Below are 12,224 nucleotides of genomic sequence, written 5' to 3'. Positions count from 1 at the left end.
CCACCCGCCACTCTTCTCCCTCCTCCTTCCCCACTTGGCTCGTGTGCCAGTTCCCCCAAGCCACCCTGGGGACAGCGTCTCACCTCTGTAACGGTGGCACTCGGGGCACCGCAGCTTTTAATGGGGGCCTCCGGGTCTCCTCCGCCACCTGCCAGGGTTCCGGAGTCCCCTGTTTTGGAGCTTCTGCATGCTGTGACCATCACCCTTTTCTGAGAGAGGGGGAGTGCTCACCAGACTTGAAAGGTGGGGCAGTGACCTGGTGACAGCTAAGCACAGAGCCAGGCCCAGAGACTGGCGGGGCTCACACCCCTGCGAGGCTCACACGCCTGCAAGGCTCACACCCCTGCGAGGCTCACACCCCTGCGAGGCTCACACCCCTGTGAGGCTCACACCCCTGGCGAGGCTCACTCCCCTGCGAGGCTCACACCCCTGCAAGGCTCACACCCCCTGGCGAGGCACACGGGGAATTTAGCGTCCACCCGCCTTAGCCCGTCTGTTTCCTCCTCTTGGAGCTCTGCGTTCACGCTCACCTCTCTCCGTTCCAGCATGGCCAACCTGAAAATTGAGCTGTCGAAACTGGACAGTGAAGCCTGGCCCGGGGCGCTGGATGTTGAGAAGGAGAAGCTGATGCTGATTCATGAGAAAGAAGAACTTCTGAAGGAGCTCCAGTTCGTCACTCCGCAAAAACGCACCCGAGACGAGCTGGAGCGCCTGGAGGCCGACCGCCAGCGGCTGGAGGCGGAGCTGCTGTCCGTGCGGGGCGCCCCCAGCCGGGCGCTGGCCGAGAGGTGGGTGTCCCCGGGGCCGGGCCGGGAGGCCTGTGGGTGTGTCTCAGCCATGCTGGTGCCCTGCCCCTGGGCTCGGTGCTCTCCGTGCACTGGGCCCGGTGGCTCTTCCTGTCCAGTCATCAAGCACCCGTCCGCTGTCCCTCCAAGTCCCGCGTCCCGCAGCTCCTCCGGTCTGTGAGGATCGGGAAGGTGCCGAGGCAGATGCTGAAAGCGAAGGACGCAGAGCGTCACTGACCGTGGCTGGTAACCGTACCGTAAACCAAGCCCCTGATGAGCGAGGGTACCTGGACTGTGGGAGCCGCGAGGCTTCCTCTTCTGGGTTCATTACTCACAAGGATGCAAAAGGAGTTACTTCTCATTTCACAAGGAAGGTCAGCTCGCTCCCTGGCCCTCTCCCCAGGTCACAGAATGTCCTCGTGGACTTTGTCCGTTGAGAGCCTCCTCTGCAGGAGGTGACATGTAAAGCGGTTTTCTCATCTCTGCGGGAAGGTGTGAATTGATCATTTAATCTTAAAAATCCGGTTCTGCAGTCAGATCAGCAGGACTGTTAGGCAGGGGACCCCAGGGTGTCGGTGTGAAGGCGCACATCTGCACCTGATGACTGACCGCCAACATCTGTGCCAGCTGTGGACCAGGGGGCACCTGAGCCACCACACACCCTCAGGCCAACAGGGGAGGAGCAGTGTCCAGTCCCAGGTGACAGGAAAGAAACTCACATTCGTGTAATCCCAGTGACGGGAAGTAACGTCCCAGGACCCAGCCGGACCCAGTCCCTCTGCTTTTTGTACCTTCTCGGCTCCTTGCCTTCTAATTCCTTGTGCTCTATAAGTGTGTACGGTCATGTGTCTACGTAATACCAAACATTTGAGTCGGCAGCGTGGCTCAGTGGTTGAGTGTTGACCTATAAACCAAGAGATCACAGCTCGATTCCTGGTTGCAGGTTCGATCCCCAGTGTGGGGCGTGCAGGAGGCAGCTGATCCATGATTCTCTCTCATCATTGATGTTTCTCATCTCCCTTCCTCTCTGAAATCAATAAAAATGAAACAGTGAGGTGGGGAGGATGGAGGAGGGGAAAAATAAGTCTCTGGACATCCCAGGTTAGGTGGCATCGTGGGTGGACTTGCCTACCCTGCGTCTAACCGCCTTGGGAGAACTGGCCTTTGTAAGTGAAGATGTTGGTCAAGATAACGCGCAGCTGCAGCCTCACACCTTAGGGAACAGGAGAGGGTGTGCCAAGGGGAAGCCTCGCAGATGCCGCCCCTGTTCTGTCTTAAAGGACCGCAGCGCCTCACCGGTCCCTCTCCTTCCCCTGGGGATGGAGCCCGCAACCCGGCATGTGCCCTGACCAGGAATCGAACCGTGACCTCCTGGTTCGTTGGTCGATGCTCAACCACTGAGCCACACAGCCAGACGGATTTTACATTTTAGCTTGAAACACACTAGCGTCATGCTGTTGCCTCCTTAACTCCCCAGAAAGAGCCTTCGTTCGCTTGTGCACTATTTAGATTTTTCCGTAATTAGAAAGGCTTCTGCTGCTCAGAAGACTGGGCTCTGAGGAGACATGGGGGCTTTCTCCAGACCTTCCTTCCTTTCATCTGTTTTGTATTAATATTTTTCCTTGTTGAGTTCTGATTTATGTTTAAGAGATTTAAAAAGTACGGCCTGTACTCCTTTTCAAAATCCACCTTTGAAAGCTGTGAATTAAGAATTTACCACCCTTTGAAGTCCTAAACAAAATGACAAGAATTACTTTTTTTACTTTAACATGTAATGAAATTGTGTTGGTGACACATCAAAGGAAAAATACCTATAAATAAAATATGGGCATGTTTTCTTACTGCCTAAAAACATACATAACATTTCAAAGGAGCTGGAAATTAGGGAAATTTTCTTTTTCTTCCCAGGAGAGGAGTTAATGTTTATATCGCCACCTTGCAGGGCGTGAGGCTCTGAGTGGGCTGGTCTGTGGTGACGTCTGAGCGCGCCCCACACACACTCTCCCCACTTGGTTGCCTCCACAGCCTCACAGGCAGGCTCAGGGGGGCTGTGCTCCCCATTGCACAGATGAGTAGGCTGAGGCCTGGACGAGTGGCTCTCCTGAGGACGCACGGCCAGCACAGCACCAGCCTGGACACCGTGGTGTTCCGCGTCCCCTGCCCCCCTCTGAATGGCTCGTTTCCATGACGTCTGAGGGCCCTGAGATGACGCAGCGGCCCCCAGGCAGGCTCCTAGCTGCATAACCTGGGAGCTGAGTGTGTTTTCAAATGGCTTCTTCGCGTACACAGTTCCGGAACATCTGATTTTCACAAACCCCCGACTCCAGTGCAGTGAAGCCACGTGCACGGAGCTCCATGGTGATCTGGTGCGGCGATGGCTGTCCTGCGGACGGAGGGACAGTCATAGCTGTGTCTCTCTCGCACAGACATTTGGACTAATTGGTTTCTTAATCACTAACGTTCCCATCGAATTAAGATTGGAATTGTTATCACTAAACATTCCTTTGGCACAGTCTTACCTATTCAGTACCTCGGTGACCTTTTATGATTCTCGTCATTGCTGTTACATTGTTCTAGGACTGGGAGCCCAGCACGGGCCTGTGGGAGCCTGTGACCTCGGTTAGGGCCTTGTTTTCCTTCTCTCTCTCTCTCTCTCTCTCTCTCTCTCTCTCTCTCTTTCTCTGTAATTCACAAGAGCGTGAGGTTTTTCGCCCATAGAAAACCAAATTCACAGCATCCTCAGTTATGCGAACGAGGCGCTTCTGCCCACTTCGCTTCCTGCTGGGGCTGCTCCCTCACCATCAAGTTCACAGGCGCCCCCTTCATGGCGCGTAATGTTTGTATGATAATAACCTTTCCCTTCAGTCTCCGTGTTTTATCATCGTCATTTGAAAATATAAATTCATTTCTGTGGTTTTTTTCTAGATTGAAACTGGAAGAGCGAAGGAAGGAGCTGCTCCAGAAACTCGAAGAAACGACCAAATTAACTACTTATCTGCACTCAGAGCTGAAAAGGCAAGTCTCTCCGGTTCTCGGTTCTCGGGGGGACGTCTTTTCCTGACTGCATTCAGGAATGTTTTCATCCACCTTTGATTGCTTTTCTCCTTATGTTCAACTGTTTAAAAGAAAGGAATGTAAGTTATACTAGTACAATTCAAACTTGAATGACCAAACTTAAGGTTGCATAGATTTTTCTTTCATGAACCTCCAGGTGGCATTTGAAACACATTTGAAATATCTAGTGGGAAACAGGTGTATTTAGCTTCAGTACACACTTAGGGAAATGACATATCTTGTCCACATCAGCCCTTCTTTTGAAAGGGGGGCGGCAGCTAAGTCCGAGAACATCGTCACTATTTAAACACACACAAGGGGAGGTGGAGGAGCCCAACTCTGTCAGCTCTGCTTCCTCACCGCGCCTCACTTCTCTCAGAAAGTGCCATTTGTTCAGCAAAGGGACTGCACTAGCACTTGGTCCTGTTTACCCGTCTGTATTTTAAATGACATCCTTGCTTCTGGATCCCTGTGCGGGTAGATTTGCCGATAGGGATTTGATTCCCCCGCTTTTGTGTCTTTTGCGAGAGAGGGGTGGTTTTGAATACGAGTAGGGTTACTGCTGAAAGAGTAGCAGAGAGCCAGGTTGCAGTGTTCATGAAGAAGCCCATCACGGGCTGTTCTGGCCTCACGGGGTCTGAAGAGCCAGCGGTGCTGGGGCTGGGCCTGGGCTTCCTGATGAATCCAATTTTGACCATCGCGCTTCTCCTCTCGCAGCCTCTCCGCCAGCACCCTGTCCATGTCGTCCGGGAGCAGCCTGGGCTCCCTGGCCTCCAGCCGGGGGTCCCTGAACACCTCCAGCAGGGGCTCGCTCAACTCCCTCAGCTCCAGCGAGCTCTACTACACCAGCCCGGGCGACCAGCTCGACGTGGACTATCAGTATAAACTGGACTTCCTCCTGCAAGAAAAGGGCGGTTACGTCCCTTCCGGGCCCATCACCACCATCCATGAGAACGAAGTGGTCAAGTCCCCCAGCCAGCCCGGCCAGAGCGGTCCCTGCGGGGCGGCCGCCGCGGGCCCTGCGCCCCCGCCGACCGAGGCCCCCAAGTCTGTGACGTCCCTGTCCTCGCGGTCCTCCCTGTCCTCCCTGTCCCCTCCCGGCTCCCCCCTGGTGCTGGAAGGCACCTTCCCCATGTCTTCCCACGACGTCCCTCTCCACCGGTTCACCGCCGACTTCGACGACTGCGACGTGAGCAGCCACTTCGCAGACATGGGCCTCGGCGACAGTCAGATCCTGCTGGACACTGACGCCGGAGGCGCGTCCCAGGCCCTGTTAGAGGACAAAGACCTGCGCGAAGGCGCCAGGGAGCCGTTCTACGAAGGCGCCGCAGGTACCTGTGGGCGTCGCTGGCCTGGTCCCCGCTGGGCCGTCTTAAGGGGAATGATGGGAGGGTGACTTTTTCCACTTACACCAATGGTGCTAGTCCCCCTGCTCTTTTTTAATTTGCTTCGTCTAAGGAGTGTTTAGGTGATATCCCTAGACACTTTTCCTTATCAAATAGGAATCGCCTTCCCTGGGTGATGATTGAGTCACTGGTTTCTGCTCTGCGTGTGGCAGTGACCGGGACGTGCTCTGCGGTTCTGGAAGGACAAGGCCGAGAGGAGGGCTTTCTGTGCAGAGCTGGCCTGAACCAGACGAGAACCAAAGCCATTAGCATCCTGCTCATTGGTGCTGGCTCGGTGTTCAGGCTGCCCCGGGGATTCTGTACAAACACGGTTTTGTTTCCGGCCAGACGCTCGCAGACACGCTCCCTCTGCCTGGTGTAGGGTGGCCCAGGGACGGTGCCGCGCTGCCACCTGCTGGCCTCCGTGCTCCTTGCAGCCGGGCGGGAAGCCGCTCAGACAGGAACGGAGACTTCTCTTTTCCGGGATAGTTTCCCTCTGCAGAGCCGATGTGGCTGCAGAGAGGACAGTGGTGCCCTGTTGGCACGCGAGCACAGCTGTGGTCGAGGAGGGCGGTCTGCCATGGCACTGGCCTGAAACGAAACGGAAGTAGCCCCCGCGTGGCCCCGGAGCCCTTCCACACTGCACGCGTGACTGCCTGCGACACGCCAGAGCACGGCCTCCTCGCGGGCGTTTTCTTGCTGTTTCAAGGAGCCTGTTTAATTGGTCTTCATGGTCCTAGCTAGGAGTCTAAGTATTACCTGATTGGCCAGTTCAGATGTTTAAGGAGATAGGAGAATCCATCTTGTTTGCGTGGTTTCCATCCCTGAAGACGGAGACCCCGCCCGCCCGGGGCCTGGGGCGGGGGCAGAGGCGGGCACAGGAGAATCTGTGTGGCTCATGTGCTGCTGCCTGGCCAGTGCCAGAGCCCAAGTCACACTTTTCTGAAATAATCAGCCACAAGGAAATAGCGCAGGAGTGGGGCTCCCACAGTGGCTCCAAAGCGCAAAGCCCGGGGTGCCAGGGGCTCCCCCTGGAGCCAGCCTCACCTGCTCGCATGGTGGCTGCCCCGCTGGCTGGCGTGTACTGGCCAGCAGGGCACCCCGTCTCCCCAGGGTTGTTCCTCCTGGGAAAGGGGGAAGGTGCGTCCCTACTCCTGAGGGCCTGGAGGAGGATGCGTGTCCATGAGGCATCCAGCGGGCGGGCTGTACCCGCACTGGTTTATGGGAATTATGATGACATGTGGCGAGAGGGGTCATCCTCTGCCAGCCCTGGTCCTACCACAAACCTCTGGCATCACGAGAGGAGAGGGAGAAGCAGGTGCTTTGTGCCGCTCTTCTGTGCGTGGACGAAGGGCCTTCCACTTCTTGGACGTGTCTGACCTTTGTGTGGGGCGGGCGGCTCAGCCAGGGACGGTGTCTGCCCCCTCCGTGCCCTGGAGTCTCCTGCGGGTGCAGCCGGGTTCCTTTTATACTCACTCTGCTCCCAGCAGTCCCTGGCTGGGGACAGACAGGAAGCTGAAATAAGTCCCCGTCCTTTATGGGCAGCTCTCTCATGTCAGAGTCGGTGTCAGGCCGCCCGGTTGCTCCTGGGACTGATCGATAAGCCATGTGTCACCCTCACCCCTCCCGTGGAGGGTGAGCGGAGAGAAGGCACTCCGTCCTCCAGAGGGGAAGCAGTCCCACCGCCAGCCATCAGCGCGTCACCTGAAGCCGTAACCCCTAACCTCTTTCTGAGATGTACAGTCAGGACGCAGAAGCGGGAGCACACCAGGGCCAGGAGGTAGAGATCAGCGGCAAGTGGTCCTTGGTGCCAAAGACTCAGGAGCACAAAGGTTTTATTTAAAAAAAAAAAAATGACATTAGCTGATGAGCAATTCTCTATGTGGAGGACTTTCCCTCTCTGACCTCTACGGAGATGTAGGCCATGCGTGTGGACAGGGGGAGCCGTGGGAGATGTAGGCCATGTGTGTGGACAGGGGGAGCCAGGGGTCCTTTCCTGCCGGGCGCTGGGCGCTCGGTCTCTGATGCTGGGGGGCGGGTGGATCCCCCCACCCCCACGCGCGTGGTTCCTGCGGTGAACGCCTACACCAGACGCGAGGGCAGTGCGCAGTGTGCAGTTCACGCCTCAGACTGGTTCTGGACAAAGGAAAGCCACTTCTTCATCAGACTCAGGCCAGGGACTGTCCCGGGACCGTGTCAGTCACGGAGCCTCGGGCCACCACGCCCGCTGGTGTGAATGGTCACCTCCTTGCTTCTGGGGGGGTTCAGTTTGGATCTCAGAACCACACCGTGTGCGTATTTTACACTTAATGTGTCCTGATCAGAAACCTCATGAGTGCCCTCTCCCCTCAGACGTGGAAAAGGCGGCCCCCAAAAGGAGAGGCGCGCACTTGCTCGGGGAGAGGATGGCGTGCGTGTCGGCGGCCGTGTCGGACGAGTCGGTGGCGGGAGACAGCGGCGTCTATGAAGGCTTCGTGAAACAGTAAGGCAGCACTGAGGAAACGTGTGCCTGCACATGTCAGTCTGTCAAAGATGGTCCGCAGCCAGGGACAGACACGCATTTCAGCCAGGAAGGGACAGCATGTCAGCCAGGGAGGGACACATGTCACAGGAACAGACATGCATGTCAGCCAGGGAGGGACAGCATGTCACAGGAACAGACATGCATGTCACAGGGAGGGACAGCATGTCACAGGACAGACATGCATGTCACAGGGAGGGACAAGCAGGGGCTGTCCTTCCTCAGACACGTCTCCTTGAGACTTACCAGACTTGGATGAGAATGCTGGAGGGGCTGGCCACCTGCGTAGCCATCAGCTCCCGAGTAGGTTTTGGGAGCTGGGAATGTGTGCAGGGGTGCAGTGTACCCCACGGAGGCACCAGAAAGTCGTTCCTCTAAAGCAGTGGTTCTCAACCTTCCTAATGCCGCGACCCTTTAATACAGTTCCTCATGTTGTGGTGACCCCCAATTTCATTGTTACAAATTGAACATAATTAAAGCATAGTGATCAATCACAAAAACAATATGTAATTATATATGTGTTTTCCGATGGTCTTAGGCGACCCCTGTGAAAGGGTCGTTCGACCCCCAAAGGGGTCACGACCAACAGGTTGAGAACCGCTGCCCTAAAGGGTCGGAGACAGACCCTCCTGACAAGATGAGGGAGAGCTGCCTGAGCGTCCCCGGGTGCTGGGAATTGAGGTTTTCACTCAAGTTGGTCCAGTGGCAGATGGTAACCATACCATCGAGCTCCCCATTAATGAGCCGCTCTCCTGCGCCCCTGTCTCCGGTTCCCAGACCCAGTGAAGTAGGAGACGTTGCCTACGGTGAAGAGGATGCTGGTGTCGTCATGGAGACGGCGCAGGTGCAGATCGGGCTCAGGTAAAGCTGTGCACGGGTAGGGACGGGCCTAGAATTCAGTGCGGGGACCACCGGCCTGGGCGCTCTCCTCGCTTCATCAGCTTCTCTTCCCACAGATACGATGCGAAAAGGGCCAGTTTCATGGTGATTATAGCACAACTCCGGAATCTCCATGCCTTCCTGATACCTCATACTTCAAAAGTGTAAGTAAACCAGTGAGGAGCAAATGGCGGCCATCAAAACCGTCCACAGGGGACATTTGCACTGTCACCAAGCGGTCCCTCCGGCAGACGCGTGCAGACACGGCGCCGGGCGCCGGACCTTCCAGCAGCAGATAGACCAGAGGAAGGGGGAATGTAAAGAAGCATTTGGGGTTTTGATTGTTGTTCAGCCGATTCATTATTAAGAACAGGAACCAGGACTTTTTATCTCACTTTTCAAGCAGAAAACTCTGTAAAACGCTGGGCCACGTGTGGCAGGGACTGCGATGCTCAGCCTTGACCTCGAGCCCCAGAAAATGGCCTGCAAAGACGGGGACCAGGATGACATGGCCTTAAAACAGCTGCTTTTCCTCCAACTCAGAACTCACTGTTGATTGCGAGTTACCGCCTGCGGAGTGTGCCTTTGGGGGCTCCTGGCCACAGGCTGGAGGGGAGCCCTGCAGGCGAGAGGAAAGCACCCCCTCCTTTCCCTGTGCCATTCGCTCTAAACCACGAAGAACCTGTTTCCACGGGAACGTTTAGGGTTGCGTAGTGGTTCTGAGGCCGCTGGTGCATAGCACTGAGGTCTGGAGAAGGAGCAGCCCTCCCCTCCCCCCAGCTCTCTTCGTGCTGGTCCCCGGAGGCAGGGGAAGATGCTGCTGACCCCAGCCTCAGCCGCAGCCCCGGGCCCAGCAGGTTCTAGTGCTGAAGCTCCACGGTCAGTGTGGACATAACACACAGCCGCTGTGCCTTCCTCAGTCCGCGTGTGCGTTTGCAGAGTGTGTCATGGAGAGGCATCTCCTAGAACACGCCTCCCACAGGCCTGGCCGTGGGCGGGGAGGGGCTCAGTGGATGTTCTCTTCCTGGGATTTAAAAGGAAGCATCTCGTGCAGTTTCCAAGAGTTGTGAGTCCTCATAGAATGTGCGCTCAGGAACTTTACTTTAAGGTAGTATTACAAGTTGTTTCTCTCTAACTTCTGAATTTTGCAAAGCATGGAGTCTAACACAGGTTGTCATTCTGATGCTTCTGAGATGCTAGACTGGGCTGTGGAAGTCCATCTGTTTTAAGCTTTGTCCCAGAATGCTCCTCGGCCCTGCTCCTCTGGCAGGACAATGTGTTGCATTCCGGGGACGTGCTCACCGCCGTCTCTCATTAAGGACTCAGGGTGAGGCTCTTGGGACCATGTCACCTAGTGGGTCCCTCCCTCCCCAGGCTCAGAACTCACTTACAGTGGAGCTGGCTGTACATGAGCAGGTGGGGCGTTCAGCACGTCTGTCCCATGGTGTTGTCTGCCTTCGCCTTCCTGCCACGTGCCCTGGCTGTGGCCTGGGGGCGTGGCTGGCTGGGGCCTGTGGGGCATGTCAGGCTGTGCCCTATGGGACGTGTCAGGCTGTGGCCTGTGGGGTGTGGTGGGCTGGGCCCCGGGGGCGTGGCAGGCTAGGGCCCCATGCTGGGCACTGGTGGCACGGGTGAATGGGTGGGCAGGCTGCAGGGCCCTGAAGTCGTCTGCTCTCTCGTCTCTGCAGGTATTTCAGGGTTGCTCTGCTCCCCTCCTCCACGGACGTCAGCTGTCTGTTTCGAACAAAGGTGCACCCGGCCACGGAACCCCTTCTGTTCAGTGACATGTTCCGAGTGGCCATCTCGCAGGCGGCCTTGCAGCAGAAGACGCTGCGCGTGGACCTGTGCTGCGCCCGCGCACACCGCGAGGAGGAGTGCCTGGTGGGTGGCCCCGGTCCCGCCCCTGGGACCCTCGCCCGGACACCCCCAGGGTTTCTAGTTGCTTTGTGCCACCCCGACGTCACCACACACCCGCCCAGGGCCTCTGACACACCCAGTGGCTGTCTCAGCTTCCATGTGAAGGAGTGATCTCAGGTTTTCGTTCTTATTCCAGACCTTTGACCTCTGCTTCTGCGTGGTGACTCTGTAAAGGCTGCTTTCCCTTCCTACCCTCTGACCTCTGTCTGTCTGTCACCTGGGAGCTTGTTACTCAGTACGAGTCTGTGCTGGGTGCCCTGTACATAATATCTCAGGAAATCCTCATCACTTGTATAAAAAAGGTATAGTCGCCTCTATTTTCAATAAAGAACCACAGAGAGAGGTAATGTACAGCCACCAAATAACCCCACACACAATTCACTGTCACAAACGTAAATTGAGCAAGACACTGAGTATAGAGTCCCTGTGTCAGTTCACTCTCCCAGCCTTGGTAGCGGAGCATCAGGAAGACATGTGCGATGTTAGGGCAATATGATATTTAAATGCTAAAGCAGAAGACTTCGTACAACTGACAGTGACTTTAACACACTGTTGTGCATCGCACCAGAAAACCATTCCATACGAGTAAAATACGGTGCTCCAATGCGCTAGTGAACGGTGGGTCTCTCGCCGAGCCTTTCCCGCGGTGCAGGGGAGACACAAACGCCTGTCCCCACGCACAAAGCTGAAAAGAGTGAAAGATCTCTTACTCATATTTTGTCTGTATATAAAAATGCCTGGTACTCTCTGACAGTGGAGACAGTTAGAAAGAAGCAGAGATGCCCTGGCTGGTTTGCTCAGTGGAGAGAGCGTTGGCCCACAGAACGAAGGATCCAGGGTTCAATTCTGGTCCAGGGCACATACCTCAGTTGCAGGCTCCATCCCTGCCCTGGTTGGGGCGTGTTCAGGAGGCAACCAATCCATGTGCCTCTCTCACATCCATGTTTCTCTCTCTCTGTCTCTCCCCCTCCCTCCCACTCTCTCTAAAATATCAATGAAAAAATATCCTCGGGCGAGGATTAACGAAAAAATTTTAAAAAGCAAGAAGCAAAGATAGGCTAAGTAGGCTGTCAGAAAGGCTTAGTATAAATATATGTGTTAGGAGCTCCATAAAGTTAATAAATATGTTAAGTGATCTTCTTATAAAATGATACAGTTTAATTTAGATCCTGGCTGAAAGTGTGATTTGGTGAAATATTAAAACTGTTAACCTATTTTTTTTATAGTCTAACTTAAAGAAAAATTTTTCTAATTTCTCATTTAAGAATCACCATGGAGTTTTTTTGTTTGTTTTTACCTTTTTCAGTAGATAATGGACTTTTGTAAATAATAATCAGATCACTCATAACATACGATGTATTATGGTTTATACGTAGTCATTTGTATTTGTATTTTTAAACTTTAAAAAAAAATTTCACACTTACAAAATGTTGCATGCTTAGTCATTAGGTTGTGGCAAAACAGTATCACACAAAACAATCCCATAATTGGCTTTTGTTTTTTTAATATTTTTTAATTGATATCAGAGAGGAAGGGAGAGGGAGAGAGAGATAGAAACATCAGTGATGAGGGAGAATCATTGATCGGCTGCCTCGTGCACACCCCACACTGGGGATCAAGTCCACAACCCAGGTGTGTGCCCTAACAGAGAATCAAACCAGTGACCTTCTGGTTCATAGGTTG

General features: G+C 54.8%; 1 protein-coding gene across 1 annotated transcript in view; it reads left to right on the top strand.

The window, feature by feature from the left end:
- WWC2 (WW and C2 domain containing 2) overlaps positions 1 to 12,224 on the top strand; it is a 125,585-nt gene that overhangs the window by 96,800 nt on the left and 16,561 nt on the right. Inside the window, exons 10-16 of the mRNA XM_006106412.3 lie at positions 546 to 788; positions 3,711 to 3,800; positions 4,557 to 5,170; positions 7,577 to 7,706; positions 8,523 to 8,606; positions 8,702 to 8,788; positions 10,313 to 10,505. Of these exons, the coding sequence (XP_006106474.1) occupies positions 546 to 788; positions 3,711 to 3,800; positions 4,557 to 5,170; positions 7,577 to 7,706; positions 8,523 to 8,606; positions 8,702 to 8,788; positions 10,313 to 10,505 (1,441 nt within the window). The remainder of the gene's footprint in view (positions 1 to 545; positions 789 to 3,710; positions 3,801 to 4,556; positions 5,171 to 7,576; positions 7,707 to 8,522; positions 8,607 to 8,701; positions 8,789 to 10,312; positions 10,506 to 12,224) is intronic.

Source organism: Myotis lucifugus, unplaced genomic scaffold (assembly GCF_000147115.1).
Source record: "Myotis lucifugus unplaced genomic scaffold, Myoluc2.0 scaffold_821, whole genome shotgun sequence".
In the NCBI taxonomy this organism is placed as follows: Eukaryota; Metazoa; Chordata; class Mammalia; order Chiroptera; family Vespertilionidae; genus Myotis; species Myotis lucifugus.
This window is presented reverse-complemented; position numbering and strand designations above follow the sequence as displayed.